General features: G+C 40.9%; 2 protein-coding genes across 2 annotated transcripts; one reads left to right on the forward strand and one right to left on the reverse strand.

The window, feature by feature from the left end:
* Window positions 1–213: 213 nt before the first annotated feature.
* Window positions 214–10025, reverse strand: LOC103371700 (beta,beta-carotene 9',10'-oxygenase-like). The gene is made up of 12 exons (XM_008301115.1): window positions 9888–10025; window positions 7428–7632; window positions 7125–7336; window positions 6479–6594; window positions 6222–6324; window positions 5352–5480; window positions 5093–5253; window positions 4807–4974; window positions 4333–4470; window positions 2637–2819; window positions 2175–2285; window positions 214–821 (listed from the first exon to the last, which is right to left on the reverse strand). The coding sequence occupies exons 1-12, from the start codon at window positions 9982–9984 to the stop codon at window positions 705–707; spliced, it is 1740 nt and encodes a 579-aa protein (XP_008299337.1). The 5' UTR covers window positions 9985–10025; the 3' UTR covers window positions 214–704.
* Window positions 10026–13826: 3801 nt separating this feature from the next.
* Window positions 13827–21778, forward strand: LOC103371701 (sorting nexin-19-like). The gene is made up of 12 exons (XM_008301116.1): window positions 13827–13874; window positions 15017–16497; window positions 16587–16725; window positions 16811–16911; window positions 16994–17113; window positions 17388–17503; window positions 17729–17816; window positions 17926–18076; window positions 18865–18988; window positions 19947–20131; window positions 20222–20309; window positions 20512–21778. The coding sequence occupies exons 2-12, from the start codon at window positions 15031–15033 to the stop codon at window positions 20639–20641; spliced, it is 2709 nt and encodes a 902-aa protein (XP_008299338.1). The 5' UTR covers window positions 13827–13874; window positions 15017–15030; the 3' UTR covers window positions 20642–21778.
* Window positions 21779–26849: the final 5071 nt, after the last annotated feature.

Here is a 26849-nt window from a genome sequence, read left to right on the forward strand (position 1 = left end):
TTGCAAATGTCGAGGATGATTCTAGAAATATACCAAAGCCACTGAGAAAAACTGTAATTTTCTGTCTTTGTCTTTATATTACATTGATGCAACACAAATAGGCTATTTGTAAAGTATTGTCAGAATATGAAAAGGCTGCTTTTATATGTGAACATATTTCTGGATATTATCTTTCCATAGATTCTGAATGTGAAAAATGCACAAACAAAAAAATACACACAGGTAATATTTATTGAAAACTTTTAAGAAAGCATGTATAAAAGTCATTGAAACAGTAAAAAAAATTACAATGTAAGAGTACCACAGTTTTTGGAAATTATTCAGTTGGCACTTCGTGTTTGAACCGTCGCGCAAGCTGAATGTCACAAGCTCGACACCCACGGCACATTAACTCAGGAGTCCTTCCCTGTTCATGTATCCTTGAGTACATATTGTCAGTTTTAAGTGAGTGCAAAAGAAATGTATGTAATAAGAATAACATGAGCATATGTGAGTTAATTAAGAGGTAAAATAGACTTAGCAGAATTAATGTAATATAAAAAACTTCATTTGTGTAAACTTCAGTCAGTAACACAACTCTGCATCCGTCTTCACCGTGTGATGCAGCAGTTACTCAGTACCATCAGGAATATAGCGGTTATATGCTTAATACTGCACTTTTGTGTTCTTTGTATCATAGTACCAGAAACTCTTTGGAAACGGGCTCATGCAGAGGCACTGAAGGCGCCGTGGAAGCCGTACGCCATGTTAACAGGCACATCGGCTCTTCCCAGCTCTTCAAAGGTCTTGGCGTCCAAAACCAGGAGGAATGTTGCTTTATCCTGGAGAGACATTCATAAAACAAACAAAGAATACTCAGAATAATGGCAACAACTGAAAAAAGAACAACCATGATCACTGCGCAAACCTACAATAAACATGTATATCATTTTTCCAAATGCCCAGAGAGGTTACCGATGCTGGAACAATGTTGGCTGTACATACCGTACATATTTCACTACTTGTGTTTTTCATTTGTTTCAATGTTTAGCACCTATCTGCACTTAAACACGGCCTGCAGTTGAGTTTAACTGCTGATTTTATGTGACAAGACAGCTGAGTCACTGATGGCTTGAACTGAAAAATGCAGATTTTTATTTCTTTTCTGGTTTATTTTTTAGAGAATTTTAAATGAGGCACGGATATAGAGATTTATTATGAAATATGCCAATTTAAGCACATTTTTGCTTAAGTTTTCTAATGAAATGGCACATCACAGACGAGTAGTTCAAAGACAGTCAGAAAGCTACAGTTCCTGGCTTTGATAAATGGTGTCATTCTAGCAAATTTCTTTAAAGATAAAATGCCTTTCAAAGCAGACAGCAGGTTTTGGGGTTCAGAGTTAAGAGACTGAATCTGCCTTGTTAGAATTATTACATTTGCACTGCATATGTAGCTTCCACGTTGCTGACAGGTGATATCAAACTGCTAATCACAACACAGGTAAATGTTAACTCTTATTTTCCTTCTGCATTTGACTTGCTTCACAAGAAAGGCACAGATAAGAGAGGTGAAGATAATAGTGTTTATAAAGTGTTTCTGTCATTGTAATTCAGATGTACAAAAACCCTGTTCGGTAAAATCAGCAAGAACTGTATTCACATTAAAGTTCACTTTATAAAGTGCCAGAAAAAATATAAATGCCATTTGATTCTGCCGCTCCTTTCCTATTACTGGCACCACTAACACAGCCACAAAATACATTTCCTGCCATTATGCTTCCGTTCTTTAGTAGTTTTCTGTTTGTAATTCGAAACTTCAGACGATCAAAATTCACTTTGTGCAAATTCATCAATGAATATTTATGACTCTGCTCATCGCCTTCATGAATATTAATGATGGATTATGTGTCCGGCTGATAACGGACTTAAAATCGACCAAGCTCAGGTCTACTTGTGTAGCTAAAACTCAGGGAAAACTGCTAGAAACAACCTAAACTTGGACCACCGGGGAGTACTGAATATGAAAGACAGTTTCAGGGAATCAATACAAAGAACAAAAGGTATACATGTATAGAACAAAAAAGAAAATTACACCACTGATGTAGCTCCTCTGTATTACTAAACCTTTAAAGACTGTTTCATTTCTCATCAGGTGGGCTCTCCTTGGATAATGTCGGAGGCACAGAGTCTTACCTGTGAAGGTGTGAGGACCACCGAGAGGATGACTCCATCATCTTCATCAACGGCATCAGGTGATGGCACAAACACAGGCTCTGATGGGTAGAAACCCTTCTGGTACCAAACCTGCAGCAGATCACATTCACAAATAGCAGCTCAATCCTCCAGTGTTCTATGGCTCACTTTGCATATTAGTGACACTTTTTACAGCTTATATCTTAGCATTTTGATAAATCTTCTTTTATTGGTTCCCTGTCGAGATGCATATGAGAAGAAGGGCAGCGGTTGCTAACAGCTAACCCGTCTAATATCGTCTGACATCAGATTTTTTATTTGATTACACGGCAATTTTGTATCACTGGTCAACATTTTTTGCATAAAAGTGACAATATGTCATAATGTCTGCTGTGTTCCATGAAGGCCGTGACGTCATATTAAACTTGTTGTCCCAGGAAGTAGACCCCACCACAGACACACCTTGAGCGTCTTATCAGTCAGGTCCATCTTGAGCAGAGAATCTCCCACCAGGTGTCTGAAGCCGCAGCCGTAGAAATAACGGTACGGACGCGTGTTGCATTTGTTGTAGTTGATCTGCGGGAACTCCAGGCCGCCGTAGTCCGCCAGGTCGTCTCCATGGAGATCCTCGTGCTGACAGAACACCTGTTGACAAAGACGGGATCAGCTGTCTATTGTCGCTTGAGCTCTGTGAGTTTTGGCTTCAGTTTAACTTTGCTGAATCCTGTCGGTTTCATGAAGTGCATCTTATGATCATCTGACTTGGTTATAACACTCCAGAGAAAATGTGAACTGGTTAAAGCCCAGGTCCAGCCACTGATGAAACTCCTAGAAACTCATCCTTGTGTTAATCAAGCTACATATTTAGGAGCTTTTCTTGTCCTCATTGCAATCATCCATTCCAACTTCCACATTTTTTAGATGTATCTCTACAACATTGCTTCCTCTAGTATGCAAATCTATACAGTTCACCCACTCCTGCCCACTGGCTGCAGCTGGAGCACACCAGCTCACCTACAACTCTGCTCAAACACTATAAAACTACTCTACACTGCACAATGGAAAGCTGTAACATTGAAGTAATGTAGCCGTATATGAATAATGATACAGAGAACTCCACCCTGCACGCTGACAGGATTGGTTCCTTATGTTTGTTACATAAGAAACCTCATGAGTCTGAATCTATGGAAATACTTAGCCACGGGTTTGACTGTTTATTTGTCTCATGACGTGTGTTCCAGCAGAGGAAAAATACCATATGCACATGTTAGCAAGGTCAAAAACTGGGAGGATGTCTTTAAATATTTGGGAGGTGGAAATAGCAACCAAAGCTGTGCCTCTGACTGTCATATAGAAACCGTTCGCTGGGATATGAAGAATGCTTTTGTGCTAATTTTGCATAGAGTCCGAAATCACATACTTTATTATATTTTTATATTTAACACCTCCATCACTGTTACATACATAATGGCTGCATCACAACATATGAGTGTATTGTTTCTAAATCTACAACTTTACAAATTTCACTGTATTTTATCAAAGGTAAACGAGTGCATATATTACTTTTTCACATGTGCTGCGTGGCACTACAGAGACTTTTCTTCCCTTGCACTGCATCTTATAAAATACAATAAATTGTTGTACATTAAACCACCCAGAAGTCATTAAAATTCACTCAAACTTGACCAACTTCAACAACAAAAATGTTGCTTGTCCATGAATGTATCTTTAAAAATATTAATTCTGTTATATTAGCCCTTCAGTCAAGAAAGGAACTGAATACTTCTTCAACCACTAGGTTGGAAAAATACTAGATTGAAAAGAAAACAAGTAGAAAGCAGCTTCTCCACAACTGAATGAGAGACAAAATGTCTTCAGAAATTCAAAAAGAAAAGTCCAGTTGTCTTTTAGCTCTGAGAACTGAAGGTCAAGGTTTCTTTATTCGTCTCCCGTGGGAGAAGTTGGTCTTGGACAATCTTGACACGGATGACTGAGAATCTACACAGACATTATTTACAGAAAATACTTTTGTGCAGCGTCATACGAGCTGTCAAGGCAAGACCCGTTTCGAAAGACTGAATCCAGTGTTTTTGCTAAAGAAGGAAGGAAAATGTAGACATCCATGCTAAAGAGATTATCGTGTATAATTCCAACTCACCACTTCTTTGCTGACTTTAACACATGTCGCTCCACTGGAGGGTCGAGTGTTCAGGTTCTGGCCTGTCGGGGTTTCGCTGGTCACGGTTAGGGGCAGGACAAAGCGACGAGGATAAGCCCTGCACAGGGTGTTGTACACCTGGGAAGGACACAGTCTAGTATTTAGACATGTTGCAGATTCATCCTAATGTGTTTGTCTCTTGGTGCAAAGAGACTGAAAAATGACACTTAAAGAGCTACAGTTAAAGGAACACACAACTATGAACAGACAGAAGGCACCAAATCTAGTACTGCAAAGGCTTCCCCCTGAAATTACTCGAGATTAACCGCCAATTATATCCTGAGCAGTTGTTTTCTACTCAAGGAAAGTTAATGAGATTATACAAACAGTCCAAAAAAACATGCTCTGTTGATATCTAAAAGTGCAGTGAATCTCTCCTTTAATTTGACTGTGTGCAACCAGTTCTATACTGACCTCATCTAGTGCGTCTCCGGACTTGCGTAAGTTCTGGATAAGGTAGTTGTTGATGGCTTGGCCGTCGTCTGAGCAGCACATGTCCAGCATCAAGAACCCATCCTCCTCAAAGGCGTTGATCTGATGGAAGGTGGAGATGGCCTTGGTGTGGTACTTCACTGAGCTGACCTGCAGTCCAGAAACACACACTCAGACCATTAGAGATCAGCTAGATGGAAGCAGCAGGTCGTTCCTCTCACTGATGTTGAAGTACTACTTTATGTGTAAATCCGTCTTCACATCTCACCTCGCCTGTTTTCTTGTCGACAAGGTGGAAGACCGTCTCCTGCTTGGGATCCCAGTAGATGCCGTCGCTCAGGGCCTTCCCCCTCAGCTTACATGTGACTATCTTCAGCAGGTCCATCTTGATTGGCTGCTCGATGAACACCACGTAGTTCTCAGACATGGCTGGCGGCCAGAAGAAGAGCATTATTAGGATTTTCAAGCTGAGGGCAGCAAATAAAACAGACATCACAGATGAGAGATACCCGGGAGTGCCGACTTACCAAAGCTGTGGTAGTAGGAGGGATGGGACTTGTTTGCAGGCACAATAGAACAGAGGATTTTGGCTCCTTGCAGGGTGTCGCTGCCATCTGTCTTCTCGGGAGGTACTCTGATGATGTTGTACAGGGCTCCTAGAATAGCCAGAATAATATTGTAATCGCTTTTTGCTGTGACATGAGATGCGAACGAGCAAACACAGATGTGCGGGGATAATAACGTAGTTTCATTGCAAGAGGAGATAAAATAAAAACAAAGCACTAATTGAATCATCCGATCCTTAAGTCCTTAAGCCCCAAGCTATTTTTTGTCAAAAATTCCAGCTAAAAAAAAACGTCCCCGAATATCGTCACAGTTAAGTAACAGCTGCAAAACTGTGAGGCCAAAATTAAGAACCCTGGGCTCCTTGGATAAGAGACACTTGGGAGGACTTCAACATACAATAAGTGTTCTTGTCAGTAAACCACAGGGAAATTTAAGAAACTCACACAAAAATGGACATGTCTACTTCTGCATAATCAAAACAGAAAACTAGAGGGTACTAACAACCTTATAAGGCTTGTTTATTCTTCAAAGTGCCCTTGACCAAGCCATAATAAATCCTCCTTCCTTCCTAAACTTACTGTAGATAACAATTAGCCAGTAAACATTAATTACAATGTCGTAAATATTCTCACCTACAACTCTACCAAAGTTGAAAAAGCAGACGTGAAGCACAGCAATGCTACGTCTGTTTTAGTCACAGTGGAACCAGATAGCCTCTCCTGTGAAAGCGCCACATGGCAACCATCAAAAAATAGCGCCGGGTTGCATTTTTTGCTCCTGGTACAGTGACCTGCAGGGTTCAAGGGGTTAATAGGAGTCTCGGGGCCAACCTTTGCTTCCATAGGAGTTTCCCATATTGTAGGTGGTGCCATCTGGGTCATAGTGTGGGTGAGCAGTGGCGCCGTTTACAGCAATGAACTTACTCCAGTCCACCTGCAACACAAAACATAAAATCAGGAGGATCAGTGTGTGTTGATACTGCTGGATTATAGCTGATAGAACTGCCTGAAGAATGAATTGGATGCATATAATTCATGCCACTGGTATTATCATAACACCTTTTACTCCATGAAAACCATGATCGTACCTTTTCCACTGTTTGAAGGGTGTCTAGATTCACTCTGTGCATGAAATTAGTCTCTGTGCTGACATAGTAGTCTCCTTTGTATTTCACAAAGCTCACACTTGCGTTGTCTGTCGGTTCTGTAACAAAGAAAAACACAGCAAGGCTTTTTGAAGCGCTGAAAGCTTTGCTCCTTTAAAAGAAACATTCTGCTACATGATTTACAGATTGCGGGAAGGTTTTCTGGAAACTCCAGTGGGAATGTAAAGCACGTTCTGCTCCCCTCTCCGGGTCCCCACTCCAGCACGTTATTATGTAACCTCAATGTATATGCAACACTGAAGAGGCTCCACCTCTGGCACCACCACAGACTTAGCAAAAAAATTGTACAAACACTGACTCGAAGTGAATTGATCATTTTTTCCATCTGATGTACATTTTCTCTCCAGTTATCCTGGTTTTCCTGCCCCTCCCTAAACGGCCAAGCTGGTCTCAAAAGCTTAACAAAATCTGTGCTTCATTTAGGGCACAAAATGAGCAACATTCTTGCACAGCCACTTAGGAATTCAGCACCAGTGCACATGTCTGCAGTAACGCCTGCCCAACCTTTGTCACACATAACAGATCTACCCTTGACTCTGAGCCTTCTCGTATTATTGAGTCTACCCACCGATAATCTCAAAGCGAGAAAGGAATCGCTGGAAGAAGTTTTTGCAGGGGTCAGGCATGGCCACGGTGCCGAATTCTGACATCATGATGCGGTCCCTTTCACTGTTCTTCTTGTAGGCGTCGCTCTGCAGGAACCGGCTCATGTACGTCACCTGGCCTTTCTCGATCTTGAACTGGTGCAGCATCGCCATCCCATCGAACCAGTGGTTGTAGCTGGCCAGGAAATGCAGACGTTAAGGCTCCATCGCATGTGTTGGAAGCAGTTTTTTTAATTTGTGTCGTGCAGAATTGGATTCCAACTCACTGTGTGTTTCCAAACTCAAACTTCCCCGGGCCATTGCGGAGGAAGTTGCCATTAATCCAGGAAGGGATGGTTCCTTTTACTTCGGTGCTGACTGGCTCCGGGGTTTCTTCTACGGTGCGCACCAGAGGAGCGATGGTCTCCAGTCCCTTGAGTACCGTGGTGATGCATTCCTTGGCCTTGCCGTTGCCAACAGGCTCGGCCTCATCTGTAGGAAACACGAACAGAGACAAAATCATACCATTATTTTATTGTATTTTTTTACCCAATCAGAAAGACACTGGTGAGAGAGATGGCTGACTGGTTGAAACCAGTTCACTGTTTTTATGTATTTGGACGCTGAACCATAATAATACCTAGGAAAGCAAGTTCCACTTGTCTGGTGAGGCAAATTATCAGCCTATATTTACAATTCCCCTCCACAGTGCTGCTCAAATGCAACACTCACTACAGTATTTTGTGTTTATTTATAGGTATATAATATACAGTAAGCTACAGTAAAATGCTGTTGTAAATGAGTTCATCATATTTCAGTCCCTCCCCCACCCATCAGTGAGGCTTACATGGCTCGCTGCTGATGGCCCACATTAGCACACTGGCACTGGATGAAAACATTTGGCATGAAAATGTAATAAACCAATGGAGTACACATGAAATATAAGTAATACACTGTATATAATATACTGTTGTGTTGTTTAGCCTATGTGCAATGTTTGTCTGCTGAAGCCCTCTTCTTCCCCCTCAGTGACTCCAGTGTTAACAAAGACATGTGACTTAAATTATTGATAACAGTTGACTCCACTGTTTCCATCTGCTCCAGTCAGACAGATGTCCTTAAGAGTGTTCCTCATGCAGAGAAGTATTTTATTTCTGAAATATTCAGGTTGATCCACTAATAATAAGAACAGTAGGAAGCAGGGAATGCAAGCATACACATGCATACGTTATTCAGCCCTTACCCCAGGTAACTGGCCTATTTTTTTGTCAAGTGTTTGTGTTGGATGAACTGGTTCTGTTATTTTTGTTGGCTCACTCACTCGGATGTTTAATCTTTAACTGATATCTACGGTGAGGAAAACTTCAAACGACAGTGCAAATAGACTGGAAATGAACTTTTCAAGACATTCAAAGTTATCAGTGAATGTAGATTCATAGAAAAAAACACCCAAATTCTATAATAATATTAATTTAAAACACTGAAATTAGAGCAATTCTCTACATCTGACAGTAAAATACGTGTCTGGGTACATGGAGGGCTACTTTAATAAACCCCAAATAATGAAACAGATACTACTGCATGCACTGCCTTTCTTTTCAAAGATGAGCCGTGCCAATTCTCACCACAGTGCACTCTGAAAAAAGCCAATACAACCACTGGCTGCCAGTTATGGGTTGGGCTGAATATATGGATGTGGAGCAAGAATAACAGACAGGTATAAAAATTTATGTGCAAAACCTTGCTGCAGTAATTATTAATCACAGTCATCATGTATCTGCACGATTTTATTACCTCTGTGCCCAACTTTATTACCAGACCAGCTACTTTCACCAAAGTAGCTTTAAAGGACCAATTCAACTCATACAATACAGTTTTCCACTGAACTGCAGCTTCCACATTATAAAGAAAATGATATTAATGCAATACAATGACTTGATTTAATTGATGAGGGTTATATTTTTGAGTTTGCAGCCTAGAGGATAACTGCAAAAGAGATCAGTTCTTTATTTTTGTACGTACAATTCCTCTGTAAATCACTTTATTCATGGTCTAAACAGGGACATCTAAACCTCAAACATCCAGTCTAAACATTGTAAACAGTAGCACAGTGTTGCCTGTACTGATCCTAAATGTCACTGATTGTGCTTGAAGTTGCTTTTTTTTTTTCTTTTCTTTTTTTTTGGTTTAGTTATCCGGTTGCAAGAAAAGTTTCACCAAGACTGTATTCTGCTGTCACCACAGACATGAAAGTGTGTGTGTGTGTTTGCACGCTGTAACTGTGCGATGCGGATGAAAACAGCTGCATCCGTCTATAAACTGACTCGTGCAGTTTGCGGGACCAGAAGCTGAATGATTCTGACTATTTAAAGCGGCGATCGCAGCCTGTTTCCTCATCCACACGTTTAACCAACGACAAGGCACAAACTTGAGAGCAGCACAAGGTGACACACTTGCACAGTGTAAACCTGAAATCTGACCCGGTTTCAAAAAAGAACAATTTGTCCAGCCAGCAGAGACGCACCGCCGCGCTGTCAGCTGCGCTCAACCAACGACGGTGCCAAGTGTGCGCGCAGGTTGTTGTCACACACACGCTTGTTTTTACAGCGATGTAAACATGCAGAATAAAAAAAAAATTAAAAATTAATTTCCAAGCAGTCAAAGTAGCTGTAATGTGTATCTTCCTGCAGGACAATGACAGATCAGCAGCTGAATCCAGCACTGCTATCCAAAATAAGGAGACCTACCTGGACTGTCGAGCTTCACAGGAGGCATGGCAGCGGATGGATGCGGGTTGTGCTCGGCGGGTGTGTGCAGGATCCTAAAGCGCTCAGAGCTGCGCATGAAGCTGAGAGGAGCTGCGGGGAGGGACGCTGTTGTATAACGACGTGGTTTTTACGTAACGCACGCACTGAAAGGAGGAGTGACAGCGGTGCCCCTTGTTGTGTACATATTTACTCTTTCCCTCACTCACAGTCTGCAGGGTAAACATGAGCAACTGTCTGGTGGGACCCAAACAGCAGCTGGCGTTGTAGTTATTATGTTATAATCACTATGATAATAATACACAAGATTCATATTTTTAATGTATTTAATTTCAGTTATTCGCGTAACATGTGGGATAAAATGAAAAAAATGTGTTTTTGGCAACTCAGTATAGCCTAAAAAATATGAAAGTGTATAAGGAAATCATATAAAAGTGTAAAAAAATAAAAATGAAGAGTTCATTTGCAAAAACATAACTTAATTTTTGTAGATTTTCAGAATTTTGTTGTTGTTGTTTGCTTCAGATAATATCAATCAAACTGAAGTTGAGTGGATTTGATTCAGTAGAAATGACAAAACAAGAGATAACTTAAGTTTGGTTGATGTTGTCTCAGGTAGACGATGGAAAAGTGGGTTTTCTGGAGGTTTGTGAAGATGGAGTTATCTGTTTTTGCAAATGAGCTCTTCAAATACATCCTGCCTTCACTGAACTGAACTCCAGGAGGCATTTACTAAAATGACCTAATAATGTGTAAAAGCAAGACAACTAACCTTTTCAGGATATTTGTCATTCCAGATAACGCTCCTGTGTTGCTAAATGTGACCTAATATTTTAAATGGGACATTCAGAGGATCTTTCGAGGGTGTTGTCAGGTTAGTATGCATGAAAACACAAGAAGAATGTTGTCAGACCAACCTTCAAAATATGTTTTCCAGGTATTATCAGAGCCTCTAGGGACAGAATGTTTTTTTTTTGTTTGTTTTTTTTTAATGTTCCTACAATGTTACATATTGCCAGAGGTGGCACATTTTGCTTATAATGTTCTAAGGATGTTCTGGGGACGTTCTTGAAGGAATAAATTACACAACGTAGTTTCTTGAAACATTGTTACAGTGTTGCATGATAACAAAGGAAGGAGGCACACAATGCAACATTCTGCAGATGTTTTAAGACAAACATTGTTGGAATGTTACCTTTAAGAAAAGCCGGCTTCTAGGAACTTTAAAAAAAACAAAAACAAAAAAAACATTTCTAGAAATTTGCAGACCCTTCTCAGAATGTTTTAGCACAAGGCATTTCCAGCTGGGCTGATGTATATAATGTATGTGATATATGTTTGTCTTTGCAGCAGGATTGTATAACCGAGTTGTGACAGTCTGCAGCTGTGGTGACAGCTCAGACCTTGGCCTCATTTGTGGTTCATTTTGAAGAGCCATGTCTACAGAGTTACTGTCGTTAATGCTTGATGCTCCTGTTAACATCAGCAACAGAAATCTGTAATCAGTACAGCAGCATGTCAGCTCAGTGCACACATACAACAGCTGCATTTAGTCACTGTTTGACACTTTATAAGCGAATGTGTCACAACATGTGAATCGCAGCAGCCAGGTACTGTATCTGCACTTCAACTCAATTCACATTCTGAGAGCAGGACTTTAACCGGGAGCAGAAAGTTTAAATACGTGAGAAAATGATGTGAGTTCTTCCTCCACTGAGTTCAGACTGAAACACATGCTTTAACACTCACACTTCTCATTATCTCCAGTAGACATCTCAAGCAAACATCCGTAGACCTACACAGAAAGCAGAAATTTTTTTTTACTTCTCAGTATCACAGTAAACCACCGGTAGCTGTCATTGTACTCAGTGGTTCAAACCAACAAGGAGCTGCTCACAGCAAATTCGGCCAACTTCATCTCCAAACTGAACAAATACAAGCTGAAAAGACAGACCTGTAGCCTGCAGCCGAACTCTGTGAATCAAAGCTAAAATTAGACTTTGTTTCTTGGAAAAATGTCTGTGTGTTCACATCAGTGAAGTCTTTGAAGGTTTAATGTTTCAGTGTCCAGCAGATTGTGTGGAGGGAATGATTGAACTGTACACTGTAAAAAAAATAAATAAAAAAAAAATCTATAAAAAAAAAATGTAAACTAACATTAAGATACCATTAAATACAAAATACTACATTACTGTAGTAGATACACTGAATTACTCTAAATTAAGAAATGTTATATTTGTAATTTTCAGAAGATATAGAAAACATGCAGTGTTATTGTGAAATTTTAAAATCTTGGTAAAATGAATGGGAAATACCATAATGTGAGTAAAAGTAGTTTGAATTTACAATAACAAACCATCCAGCAAAAACCATACCTTCATTTCTACAGAAACAAGATGTTAAAAATATTCAATAAACATCTGTTTAACGTTGATAATGACCCCTGACCCATGACCCATATGTGTCTTGACAGGTTTGGTCAGAGGCAACATGCTGTTGCAGGAAAGCCTGAAGCAATTTATTCAAATTTGTCACAAATGTTTACTTGGGCTCAAAGGTGAACTGATTTGGTAGTCAAAGGTTCAGGGTTCACAATTACTTCACAACACACATTTTAAGCCACAGCAGAGGATTTTATACACTAATTGTGACACGCAAATGTCTGATGGGATAAAACAATGAAATGATGACTTTTTATGTCCAAAAGGTCAAAGGTCAGAGTCACTTAGCCTTCACAAAGCACCGTTTAGGCCGGAAATCGACTCATGAACTCAGGAACACCTTGAGAGAAAATCTTCAATTTTATGAATGCAATACTAAAGTTGGCAAGATGTTGTTGGGGTGTGGTGTCTGCTAAGGTGAAGGTGGTTGTTAGCAGGTTTAAGGTTTTAAACCATGTTGTAGCACGTTATTGGCTGCTGGTGTGTTTCTAGGTTGTTGCTAAGATGAGCTAGTTGGTTGGAAGGATGGTTTCTAGATTCAGTGATGTACTACATGGCTGATAGGATGTTATTAGGTGGTTAAGGTTACTTTGTCAGTGTATGTCAGTGTAGGTCTGTATGAAGGCTGTGCTGGTCCTGCTGGTGATTACTAGGTGTAGCATGGTGTTGCTATAGTACACTGGTAGGGTGTATCTTGTGGTTGATAAATCGTTTCTAGCTGACAGGGTGTCAGTAGGTATCGTTTCTCATGTTTCTAGGTAGTGTGCTGTTGCTAGGTGGTTGCTAGGGTGTTCTTAGTGGTTGCCCTGGTGATAACAGGTAGTTGCTGGCTTAGCAGGGTTCTCAGAGTGCGCAGTCCCACACCAAAGCCAATGCACGATATAGCAGTTTTAAAGAAAGTGATCCAGATCCACACAAAAATGCACTGAGTTCTTTCTTTGCCCAGGCTCTACCTCTATGTCTAGTTTTGTAGAATTCGGCTGCAAAGTTTTTTGCATAATTTACAGCCAAACAAATAGACCACAATGGACACAATCCCTCAGCAGAGGAGACAATCCCAGATCAGTGTTACTCCGGACACCATCCTGCCTCAGAGGGACGCTGATCCTGGACCAGCTACCTCTGTGATAATAATCATTATCAACAGACACACAAACACAAAATTCTGTAAAGACATAGAAATAGTAGAAATGCACAAATAAATAAATAAATAAACAAATAAATGTATATGTAAAAATATGTTCAAGCAATGTACTTTATGTTCTAGTGAATGACCAACCTAAATCTATCTATTTACAGTCTAGCCTATTTTTTTTTTTTATTTACGGTGTATTTTTCAGCATGTTTCTGTATTTAAAGGACTGCTGTATCTGTTTCTGTACGCTGGCAGGTCAAGCGGACACCTAACAGCTAGTTGTCCATATGGTCCGTGTCAGATAATCTTTGTTGGAGGATTAGCGGCGTCCCAGAGAAGGAGGACGCTCTATACGGCTTGTATTCGTGCTATGAGGCTCCTAGAACCTTCCAGGTATTGTTTACTTTACTCTCTACTACCTTACTTATTCCTAACAACCACAGACCAATACTAAACTACGGACTAGCTGTGTATGCTCGGAGTACATTAGCCTCCTCAGTGACCTCAGCTGCTGATGCTGCTGCTACTTTACATTTGTTAACAAGTGTTCAAGGCGAATGGGTTACCATGACAACAACTCCTCTACCGCCATGAATGGTGACGTGGGCTCTCTCACATGGTAATGTTCATTATCAGTACAGCAAGAAGAAGTAGTCAGACCTGGTACTTAAGTAACAGTATTATTATCATAGTATAGAAATACTCTGTTACATGTACAATCCATCTATTTAAATTGTGACTTAAGGGAAACTACCAATATTAGTCGAGAAAGACTCCAGTACAAGTACATTTCATGCATTTTAATTACTTAAGTACATACATTAATATCAGAGTGAAAAAAAATTAGTTAGAAGTAAAGTTCATCCATTTAAATGATGGCTTAAGTTAAAGTATTAATATCAGTGTAGAAATACACTGTTACAATGTGCATTCAAATTCAAAGTTGAATAAAAGTACTAATATCACAGTCTAGAAATACTCCACTACAAGTAAAATTCAAAATATTACTTCAATATTACTTCGGGGGTGGAAACGCGCTCTGGCTGAGACTTTCAGGCCAATTGGAGCACAGACACAGCACGTCTCGTATTTTGGTGTTTTATGACGTTGTGGCCAAATTCAGGGGGGCGCCATTTCCACGCCGTCACACTTGTGTGGACCGTTTTACTGATGTGTAATCACCACCTCCTGTAGTTTGTGCTGGCCAAATTTCAGGTGTGTACAACCTTCCCTGTAGGAGGAGATAGATTGTGAAAATGGTCAAAAATGGCCAAAAGTCAGGCAAATGCGCCAAAATTGTCACAGGGGTTTTTCTGCAGGACAGATTTTGAGTTTATCTTCAGGGAGAAGTAACTTTGAAATACTACGTCATAATTTATTTGTTGACTAGATTTTATATAAGTAACTGACAGTGACAACAGCAGCATTGCATGGGCATGTTGTTGTTGTTATTTTACAGTTTAGAAATTAAAGAAAGTAAGGACCTCAAAGCATGTTCTTACTGCTTCTTACAACATATTTATTTTTTTCAACAGGACATATTTCACCCATGGCGATAATGCCTTCCACTAAGAACTCTAATCAGTGGACCTTATCAGAGTTTCTTGGGCAGCGCCGGCTGTTGGGGCTCGGCGCTCTGCTGGCATGGCTCATCCTCTTCCATCTCCTGGTGAATGTTTGGCTCCTCTGTGTCTTCACCAGCCTCCTGGTGGTTCTCGGAGGTTGGCTTGGGTCCCGGGCCGTACTGGATGCCAACAGCCTTCTCCACCTGGAACACTTTTTACCTCTTGGCAAAGTGAACCCACCGCTGTCTTCACCTGAGCATGAGTGGAGGTTGAACCATGAGATCCACAGTGCTGTCCACAAAGCAGTACGTGACTTTGTGTCCTCGTGGTATCGGACTCTGCTGCCAGGGGTGGAGGGGGAGTTTGAACGTGCGGTGCGTAATTCAATGCTGGAGTCAGTGATGGAGCTGAAGGAGCGTGCACGGCACGTGGACAGAAAAGCGTTGGTTCAGCGGCTGCTGGAGCTGTACGGCTGTCACCTGCAGAGCTACATGACAGTGAGACAGATACAATCGACACAGAAGGAGAACTATAGCCTCTGGCAGCTCTACAGTGAAGTAGATGCTCCTCATCCAGCTGTGAGCAGTGCAGCCGCCGAGCTGAGCTACTCCAGAGCTCTAGTTAACCTCGTATTACATGTTCTGGTTCCGTACCCTCAGATGGAAACCAAGACTGGAGGTTACATGGTCACAGAGCTCATCACCTGCAACGTGCTGTTACCGCTAATAAGCAGGGTTTCTGATCCTGACTGGCTCAACCAGACCATTGTAGACATATTTACCAGGTCCAGGGAACCACAGGAACTCAGTGTAGAGGACCTCCCAGCAGAAGCCCTATACAAATGCCAGTTCCAGCAGGAGTCCTGGACAACCTGCAAGTCACTGTCTTCTTCTGCTCAAACCGGCCTCACCTGTAAAAGCTCCTCTGACACTGATCTGCAGAGTCTGGTAGACTCACAGAGCAGCATGCTTAGCCTGACATCTGCTGGGAAAGTACAAAGTTGCCATGCAGGTTTGCTCACACCGTACAAAGTGAACTGCTGCGCTCTCACGTCTGGACGCTACTCATCACAGTCCAAAATCATTTCTTCAGACTCGCTGATTCCGTCAGACTCAGAAGACGACCTGACAGGAGGCTTTTGTGACTGTGGTCCTCCAACCAACTTCTGCAACGTGCTCACTTTAAAGGATGACGAAGCCATTGGCTGCTTTGGTCCTCTGAGAAATCTTGGACCAAAGGTGGTGGTGCCCGAGGACTCCCAGTGGCCAGCAGGCATAGCCCAAGACAAATCCCCAACGTGTCCTCCAATAACACTTTGTCTAACCTCCTACAACTTCAATGCCCCCAACAACCCTGCTGCAATCATCCACAATGTGCAAGTTTCTGGAACTGTCACTGTAAAGGAGCCCCGTAGCACTGGCACTCATCCATATACGCTCTACACTGTGAAGGTAACACCACCACCTCCTACTTCCATTCTCATGTCACTGCTACTTGAATACTGATAATCACACATTGCTCACCTCTTGCTGTTTTACAGTTTGAGACAGTGAATGACACCGATAACGCCGACACACTGCAGCCTGCAGCCAGTCACTCTGTCAATCGCAGATACAGCGAGTTCCTCAACTTGCAGACACGTCTAGAGGAGAAGCCTGAAGTGAAGAAATTCATCAAAAGTGAGAAACAATTCTCTTTTTGAACAGATCATTAAGCTTTAACATGCTAAGACAGATCATTGTCTGTCAATGTTGTGCCTTTCAGATGTGAAAGGCCCAAAGAAGATGTTCCCTGACCTCCCGTTTGGCAGCCCAGACAATGATAAAGTTGAAGCACGTAAAGCCCAACTAGATGTCTTTCTTAAAGTATGTATCAGGATTATCATTTCAGTCTGCACAATCAAAACTTTTTGTGCGGTTGTGTCGTGAAATGATTCTCTTTTTCTAGCAATTAGGCAGCATTCCTGAGACAGCCAACAGTGAGGACATGCAGGAGTTTCTAGCTCTCAACTCAGATCCTTGCACATATTTTGGAAGAAAGCCTTTTGTCAAGTCAAGAATTGATAAGGTGAGAATGAATCTACATATCGTAGCTCTTGTGAAGACTGTGCAGTGAGATTGTAGTGGACATAGTTTTATGAGATCTCTAAGCATTGAGGTAAATAAATATGGACTTCTATTTTTGCTACAATTCTGAGTGTGCAATGAGACATTAGTACAGAAAGTTTTTGTAGAAAACAAATTGAGGTAAACTTTAATAAAATGGGGCACAAACTGTCTGAATGCCTGACTTTGGTTTTCTTCAAGGGGATTTTAATTCTCAATCTTGGTTGTCATTACAGATGATGGAAAATGCTTTAGACACCTTGAAGACAGCCTTCCCCTATCCTGAGCCCCTCAGTCCAGAAGACATAGAAGGAGATGCTGATGGAAGGACCATGGACAGCAGAAAGTACAGGTACGAGCTCTATCAGTTCAATGCTGTGGTTCTTAAGATTTCTTATCACAATTTGCCTTCTAGGTATGAGCTGTTCAGCCAAAGAGTAATTTTGCGCTTCTTTTAAAGTGGGTCAAAGAAAACGTTGATGAAATTAAATCAAATTTTAAATGCAGGTTTTTGAGGTGCTTTCTGAGTGTTTTGTTTTTTGACTAATGGAGGATTTTCTGTTTTATGCTTTAGGAGGCTTATGTTCGGCAGCAAAGTTTCACCATCTCTCAATATTCCTGACCTACATCCTAAAGTGACATACTGCTTTAGTGAAGGCAGCCCTGTAAGTTACTAAAGTACATTCACCATCTTGATCAATGAGTGTTTGAAGAGGACATAACACAGAGTTAATATTTTCTTTAACAAAAAATGTACCTGTTATGACTGTTTAGATCCTCAATGGCATGTCACTATCCAGCCTGGAGAGCTTTGTCATACAGCGGGAAAAGCTTCTGTGTGAGCTTAATGGGAAAGACACAGCCAAGCAGGGCTGCGATCAGCAAGGCAAAGACAAGAAGAGTTCAGGGAAAACTCACGGAACAGGTTGAGACTACCTTACTTAAGTTGCATAACATCAGGAGAGAATACACTGTGGACTGTACATAAAAGATGGACGTATAGGCCGCGATGTCACCCACTGGTTTGTGAACTACCATTTTGAAGTTTGGAATTTGTTCATTGCTATCTCGCTGATGTGACCAGCAAGGGATGGATCTGACTAAGAACTCGAGGACACTATGCAGAGCAACAACCTGTCAATCACAAAGAAACCTTTTCCTAACATATACCCTGCTTTGTTGTCTATTTTTCTCTAGATTGACTAAATTAACAGTGTGCTGTATTCAAAAATAATTAAAACTAGTGATTGAGAGCATGAACTGATTAGGAAATGGTTTACTGAGGTAACAAATCAATTGAGAAGTAGGATCATTTTCTTATATAGTTCTATACAATCAGAATTTTTTTGCAACCAGAGCAGTTGCCCCCTGCTGGCTGTTAGAAAGAATGACAGTAATTCCTTGTTGGCTTCACCTTTCAGACCTCTGGGTTACGTCCATCTTTCACCTACTGTCTAGCATACAGACGTATGCACCTTGTAGCAGTAGAGAAGCAACATGTAGTGGCACAACATCACCACTTGGCGGCAGCAAAACTCCACTGCTTGTCTAAGCCCCAGCTGAGTAGTCCCAGTAATCCTCTTCTGCTACTCTTCTACATTGTTGCATTTGTTGTTATTAACATTCAGTCAAATGTGTTTTAATGCTTCTCTGAACCTTGTTTTCTTGAAAATAAGTTTTAATTTGTGTGGTTTACGTCTGTGTGTACTTCAGACACGGCTGTGGCAGATGTTGCTTTGAACATCTTGTGTCTGCTGATGAAGGACCAGTGGAGTTGGCTGTGCACTGAGAACATACAGAAAACCATCAGACTGCTCTTTGGCACTTTCATTGAAAGGTAGAGAGTTCTGTACCTTCTGTATATGTCTTGGGTTTATGGTGTATGAAGACAAAGGCAAAGACAGTGCAGTGCCACAACAGTTAATTGTACTGCTCAGGTGTGGAAGAGGTATTCAGATCCTTTACTTTAGTAAAAGTAGTAAGTGCCTTAATGAAATGAAAAATACTTTATTTATCCCACAAGGGAAATTCAATTAATATTTAACAATGTGTGATATTTATCACAGAAGTGTAGTGAAGTGTAAGTAAACATTTGCAATGAAAGCAAATGCTCAAGTAAAGTACCTCAAAATTGTGCTTAAGTGCCGTACATGAGTAAATGTATTTAGTTACTGGTGCTGTTGCTAGTACCACTATCGATTTTGCTAATATGTGACACTGTTGCATGCAATCTTTGTCCTTCATTTAGCCGGACAACCAGGCACCAGATCCTTTTCTAGTACGAGGGACAGCTTTATGAGGTAGTAAGTGGTTAGTTGCATGTGAATGTTGCATGACATTCTCTCACATTGCCTTTCAAAATATAATTTGTTTCTTGAAATGCAATGTTTCGGCCTTAGTGGGTAGAAAGAATTAAACAAAACTTCTCCTGACTTAACACTGGACTCGCTTTACGACATGATCTGTGGGAAATGGGCTTTTCTTGTCTCTCCTGTTCTGCTTTCATTGGCTGATTACACCGGCCTTAAGTTTTGGACTTAATTTTTTTCTCCTGGGACTTCATTAAGGGCTTATGGTTCATTTAGTGTATCAGTAAACAATGTTCAGTCCCTGCAATTGCTTATTTGATTTTCTTACCCCTGTGTGCATGTTTTTATTCTGTCCTAGTCAAATGAAGCATGTGTATGCATTTATTTTGCTTGTGTGTAATCTTCACTGGCTGATAACTTGTAGATAAAAGAAGTACTGATGCACAGACGAACACTGTTGCACTTAACTACTCATTTCTGTGTCAGATGGTTGGACGTAGGGGTGGCTCACCTTACTAGTGCCCCCTGCTGGGTGATTTACCTCCAAGTGCTGCAGGAGGCTGTGTGGCCAGGCGGCACGCTGCCTACCCAGCCACGACCAGAGCGAAACGCCGCAGAAAGAGAGGAAACGAAGGAGCAGTGCTTGGACTGTCTCATGCAGCTGTTACCAGGTGTGCAGCAGCTGTTCGATTCAGATTATAGCTGTCAGGTGCTGTTCTGAGATGCACAGCTTTCTGAAGGTGTTTCTTGTGCCTGAACAGAACTCATCACTGACATGCTGGGCAGCGAGAAGTACAGACTGAGCTTGGAGACCATGCTGGAGTCGTTACAGGACCATCAGATAAACAAGTGAGTCAGCAACCAAACGTGTCTGACTCTGCTGTTTTATGAGGAGCTCAGAAACTAGCAGTAGTAGTCTCACTAAACAATCCCATGCCAGCGTTTCAGACAGATCTGAACACTGCATTTCTGCTATCAGCCATGTAAGAACCTGCGTTAACGTTGATGTCAGTCTCTGGACGTCTTAACCCTGTTGTGTGATGATCTGCAGACATCTGCTCTACTGCATCTGTGACCTGCTGCTGGAGTTTCTGATCCCTGAGTCGTGTGATGAGGCCTTCCAGAAGTCTCTCCTGCAGAGCTTGGCTAAAGACACAGGGAGGGACAGTCCTCACATGTGATCTACAGATGATGTACTTACAGATGGATGCACAATGTGCAGTATATGTGACATGTTCTCACTGAAGTCATGTCACGAAATAGCAGCAGTCATTGTCTTCGGTCAGCAGGAAAAAGGGACTTCACCAGCTTCATGTTTTGATAATAAACTCCTCATCCTGTGACTTGCTGTTGCACAAACATGGGGAAGCTGTGAAACGTGATTGTGCATCAGAAGGAAACAACTGTGGAGTCAGATTGATTCAAAGTACATGTACAATTGTATTAATAAACGGGTTCTTTTTTAGCTACAGGCAAAACAGACATGTTCTCTGTAACCAGTGCATGTTCATTGTTACTCTGAATGCATTTATTCATTGGTTCAGGTTTGGTGTGCACATGGTTTCCACAGAGGCGGCTAAGATTACAGCTGACATCAGTTTATTATGTTCCATCTGAAATATTACATTTTTAACAAACATATTTTTAAATCATCAGCTAATGTATCACCTTTATTTGATGCAAGGGCTTTAAAATACATCCTAAATTGTATATATTTTGTCCTACGATGTAGTTGGTGCCTTCAGCTGAGAACTGTGGCATCCATCAGTGAAAACAACTCTGTGGAGGAGCTTCAGGTTCTTATATTTAGTTCTTGTCAGTTGAGATGCTCAGATGAAAGTAGGGCGGAACATCAGATTGGTGGACTGATTCAAAGACTGATTTACTGAAGCAATAAATGCCTTTAGTCTACGAGCGTTGTGTGGGAATCCCCCTTCCTTAGACAGACTTTAAGATTTTATATTTGTCTCCTCCCTCACGGTCAAAGCTGTCATAAAGTTGTGTTGTGTTAGTGGATGTGTTTTATCTGTATTTACTCCTCCATGTCCATGGAATTATGAATATTTTCCATTTGGTGCAGCTTTTATAAGCAGCTGTTGTGGACATACACTCTCACTGATGATGACTAACGCATGAAACTGAACTCAACCATCCGTATCGCTGCTCCCAGAGCGCTGACTGTTCATGTTTGATCTGAAGAATCTGGGATTGCTTTCACCCAACCATCTGTTTGAACCTTGTGGGGTCCTTAAGCTACTAAACTATTTTAGACCTTAATTTTAAGAGCACTCTATGTGTGAAATAAATGTGATATTTGACAGGAGCACTTTCGGTGATTTACCTAAGACTGCAGACAGATATTTTATTAATAAAAGCACATGCAGACAGTACGCTATATCTTCCCACGAGCTTTTGATCCTGACAGCATTTAGAAAATAACCATTGCTTTACAGCCAGTATCTTTGATGAGACCAAGGTTAACAATTTACCGCATGACTTATGAAACCACATTCAACAGATGCTTTTAAAGTTAACTCAAGTGTTGTTAAGAAAAACGAAGAGCAAAATCACCAACATTGTCTTTCACATGTCAGCTTAACTCCATTTCAAGTGAGAAACATCCCGCATATGAAGTGTCATTCTTTTTCTTGTGACGCCTTTGAGTTGAATATTTTACATGAATACAATTGAAATTATGTCCTATTGTTGATGAACTTGTAGATGTGATCAGCACTGCAACTCTTTCTGTCAGTATGAGAGATGTGTAGAAAGACCGTCTTGTTCATCTTTTGCCCTGTTTGTTGCCCAGATGTCCTGTTCGACTGACCAGAGGGGAGAAAACACTGGAGACGTGAAGCAAAACATTCCCTAAGACTGGTATTTAACTTTCAATTGGATTAAATTAGGACTAAATGTTAACTAGACTGAAATGTGCCAACTACTGCTCTGATCTGTCTCAGTAGAGGTTAACTTTGTGAGGAAACGTTACTCTTTCTCTTTGCTTGTCCACCTACAGACAAAAACTTCTATTTACAGATGCTGTTTATGTGAACCACTTAGAGAAAATATTCCCATCTCCCAACATATGCTGTAGGACGATGGATGCTTCCATCAATATCAGTAAGTTATTCCAAAGAAGCTCTCAAAGAGCTGAAATAATAAGAATCAGTTCAAAGCACAACAGTTTATTATCTGTTTTTACGTTGTTTTTTTTCCAGTTTATTGTTTTTCCAGTTGTGTTCTGGCAGTAGGATTCAACAAGTAAGTGCCTTGTGACAGAAATACATAAAACATACAATAAAATGCAATCTGTGTACAATTTAGTGCAGGAATCCTGACATAAATACTGTCTTTGTGTAGCTGTAAGATGACATTGCGTGTGAAAGGTGTATATGAGATGGGCACAATAACAGAAGAAACCGAACAACAACCCGTCCTCATCATTTTCCTGACACACATGTTCACATTTACACATTTCTGTCAGATGTCAGGCTGTAAATCCGTTCCCTTTGTTTCCACTTGATCGTCACATGGAGGATTTTAGAAACTTGATGTTAGGAACAAAGCGCATCTCACTTCCTTTCTCATGAGATCATGGGCTGATACTGGCCCACTCCCACCTCCTGTCTCGTGCTTTGGGACATCACTGGCAACCAGAGGAGACAAAACGCTCAAGCTGCGTTGATGGTGGCCCCATACGTCTCAAAGTCAGAGCAGCTGTATTCTTTTTTTTTTTTTTTTTTAGCAGAAATCACTCAGAGCAACAAACATCTGTGAAATTTCACAACTCAGATACATCATCAGCTAATAAAGGGCATGTGACTCATTTAAACTGAATTTACAAATGTTTTATCAATATTTTAAATAGTGTTAGGCAATGATGTGATGCAGTAACGATAGTAGTTTCCCAGCAAGATGAGTAAAGATTCAACCTCCACAGGTCACAGAGGAATGATTACACAACCAAAACTGGATTTTTAATATTGGACAGCAGGGTGAGAGCGACGAAGTGCCCATTCCCCAACAATGACGCCACCTGACTCTGGAGATCGCTTTTCGTCTGGCGCCACCATGAGGTTGACATTCTTGGTTCTGACTGCAACTGTTGTAGTTGTACATGGTGTATATCAGTGAACCAAGTATTATTGCTGCCAACTTTCCCAACACAACGCTTCTATGTGACTAACTCTTTGACTGGGTTGAACTCTTTGGTAGGTATTGAATTAAAGCAGATCTTGATAAAGAAATCAAAAAGAAAAGGAAAATATAGATGTCTGACATAAACACGTGATTGCTTTTTGTACCACTTTTCCTAAATTTATTGAAGGACTATGAGTTGGAAAACCGTGAGTCCTATTGGTCCAGTCACAGGAAGAAGAAAATCACCAAAAACATCAGCCTCTTAGGGTGAACACTAAAGGTTATGTGGTTGGTGGAATATTGGAAGAGAGAAAAAACATGGACAATTTTTAAGCAAATGTGCACCATCATGTAACTGGTTTGTATTATTCTATCAAAGCAGGGTGAAGACTACATGTTCATATCAATGAGCCTGCAGAATTTCAGGACTCTAGCTGCATTAATTCTTAAGTTTGGGCACTTCAAGCATTGTTACACAGATTGGCGTGAAGAAAACCATGCAAAAATCGGCATGACCCCACTGATCTTTAAGAATTGTTAACTCAAACACTAATGTTACCTCTGACCCCAGATTTTACACTTGGTCAAATCAATCAATTCACCCCCTAATGCTGCCAAAAGATCTGTTAGATTGAAAAGGGTCATTTGGGGTATTCTGTGAATTGAGGTTGAATGACTCATCAACATATTCACCAAGAACTAACATAAAATACCCTGACTGTAACCAGGGCCGTGTTGCTGTTGTTATTTGCTTCATACAATATGAAATCACATTGTTTTGCAGATGTTTGTTAATGAGTCACTCGTCTGAAGTGTTACAAGATGTGTACTTGACCTCTGATCCAGATACATGTCAGCATGATCTATTTACTGTGTGTTTTCAGGCCACACAAAATATTGTTTGTTGCTACTGATTCAGGAGATTTGGTGTATTGATTAGCGAAAGCCTCTGGAGCAGATGTGCTGCCTGTTGGGACTGTTTAAACTGACTGTCCTCTGGACGAGGCTCACAGTTTCCCACATCACTGCTCTGGAGATGAAACAAGGTGCTGCCCTTGATGGTGTTGACAGAGACATGTGTCATCAATGTGATGAAGATTTTTAACCAGTCTCTTCATAATGCCTCCTGCTGCCAAACCACAGATGCCGTATATGTGCGCAATAGGTGACAGTTTGTTCACCGACCCCTGTGAGCCCCACCGCAGCCCAGCACAGACAGTCCAAGAAAAACAAATCAACAGCTGAAGTATCATGAAATGAGTAAGTTTTATGGCAGAATTCCATCTAGAAAAGATGAATGTACACACTCACGCACATTTGCGCAAACCCACCAGATGTAGTGATTACTCAGAGCAGGGGAGTATCACCAGTTGAGGTTAACAAGCATGCACTGCATCTCAATTTTGAGGTAAACCTCCATTTTTCCATCTTGCAGTTATCACAGAGCGTAATTACAAATAGGATTATAGTCAGATCTTAGCGGATCATTAGAGCCGTCCTTTACAACACAATCCAAAAACAATGTTGCAGTATGAGTGAGTTTGACAACGAATGGCACCAACATCTCCTGGCGTAAGCGTGCCTAACCACTGATTCTGGCATCTGACCTTTCGATGAGGCGGATCTGGTTCCTGTTAGCGGTGTGTCCTCTGCTGCACGGTGCAGATGTGCAGTGAGGCCTTTAAGGAACCCTGACACCCCGCCTCAGTGCCCTACTTCCATCTCCTTATCCTGGAAAAAAACTTCTGTTTTCTGGAAAACAACAACTAATTTTAATTGCAATATGACTTTATCCCATTCCAGCCCTCCCTCCTGCGCTCCACCTCTGTCCTATTTCGTTTGAGTGTTTTGCCCCAAAGTTAAGGTCAAAGACAGCTGGTGTCAGACCATCAGTCACTCTCAGTTCTGGTAACTGTCTGCCTCCGATGACTCTTGACCTGCTTCAAGGTTCATGGAGAAGTTTATCAGGAGCTTCTTCTGGGTCAACGTAGAGTTTTAAAGCCTGTTTAACTGATGGAAAATTCCACTGGTTCACTGCGTTTTTTGGAATAATCTTTATATAACACAAGGTTATGTTTACATGTGAGAGCAACCAAACACAATGCTTTAGTTTCCTATTTTTCATGTACTAATACAGAACACAACTGAAAGGACGAAACTCTACCAACCCTTCTATACAAAGGCTGAATGTACAATTACTGGACCACATAAATTAATGATATATTGAGATGATTGAAATATTATAGTTTGTGTTTTTGAAACAATTATCAGCATCAAAATAAGTATGTTTTTGTCACCTATTTCAGGGTTTTCCCTCGTTCACAGTGAACCTTTTGGAGGTAAAAACAAACTACAGTTAGATCAGTGTGTGGATTCTGAAGTCTGTGTTACACTGTTTGACTGAAGTTTTTGCATTTTCTTGTAATTTCTGACCATTTGATAGACACAAATGTCGATTACAAGCAAGTACATAAAACCCCAATTAACAAAACTGGTTAGAAAAATTTATATATCTACTCTTTTTTAAAATGTATTTTCAATCCTTCCATTTTGATGCTACTGGTTTCCATTTGAAGGGAAGAAAGGTAGGAAGTCCTGTATGTGTTAATGACATTTCCATTTCAAGTCTTTATTTTGTTTATTAACATTCAAATTATACAGCAAGATCATAAAATATAATGCAGCATTGTGTTTAAACTAACCAACAACATATGAAGCAGTTACAAACCAGCTTCAACATTAATATGCTGCTTTTAAGTGAGTGTTTTCTTGCATTCTTGCAATATGTGAGCTACTAACAACTGTCAGAGGAGACATTCTTGACTGTGAGCGCACAACTGTACTTTCCACGTCTGTCATGTGCCGTTTTGTTGCCCCTGTTTGCTCAGAGAGACTTTTGCCTCCAAGATGCTAACATCATGCTGACTGTCATGAGGTGACATGACTTAGCTTTACAACCGAGATATTTTGACAGACGTGTCTTGCCGAGGTCAAGGTGCTCTGTTCGGTATGTGTTTCAAAGGTGCGATGTATTTGAAAGCCTGTCTCTGCCACAAATGACCATGTCAGTGATTTCAAAATAAAATGCAAGTTACTGCAAGTTTGGTAAAAATATTTAGAGATCATACACACTCGCACGGTCCAACAACTGCTACTTCTTTATGAGAGACTTGTGCCAGGGACAGACTCCAGGTGTTTTTATGGAAAAACGCCCTCAAGAAACTAAAGGTTCCCAGTTTTAGTTACCAT

This window comes from Stegastes partitus, unplaced genomic scaffold (assembly GCF_000690725.1).
Source record: "Stegastes partitus isolate 25-593 unplaced genomic scaffold, Stegastes_partitus-1.0.2 Scaffold1630, whole genome shotgun sequence".
In the NCBI taxonomy this organism is placed as follows: Eukaryota; Metazoa; Chordata; class Actinopteri; family Pomacentridae; genus Stegastes; species Stegastes partitus.

Bases quoted from the DNA above. Each gene is read 5' to 3' on its own strand.
- LOC103371700 (XM_008301115.1), bottom strand. From the start codon at position 9,984: ATGCGCAGCTCTGAGCGCTTTAGGATCCTGCACACACCCGCCGAGCAC. The intron at 7,337-7,427 runs GTGAGTTGGAAT...TTTCCTGGCCAG, and splicing joins TTTGAGTTTGGAAACACACA to CTACAACCACTGGTTCGATG. The intron at 6,595-7,124 runs GTGGGTAGACTC...TCTTTGTTACAG, and splicing joins TTCTCGCTTTGAGATTATCG to AACCGACAGACAACGCAAGT.
- LOC103371701 (XM_008301116.1), top strand. From the start codon at position 15,031: ATGGCGATAATGCCTTCCACTAAGAACTCTAATCAGTGGACCTTATCA. The intron at 16,726-16,810 runs GTGAGAAACAAT...TGTGCCTTTCAG, and splicing joins AGTGAAGAAATTCATCAAAA to ATGTGAAAGGCCCAAAGAAG. The intron at 20,132-20,221 runs GTGTGCAGCAGC...GTGCCTGAACAG, and splicing joins TCTCATGCAGCTGTTACCAG to AACTCATCACTGACATGCTG.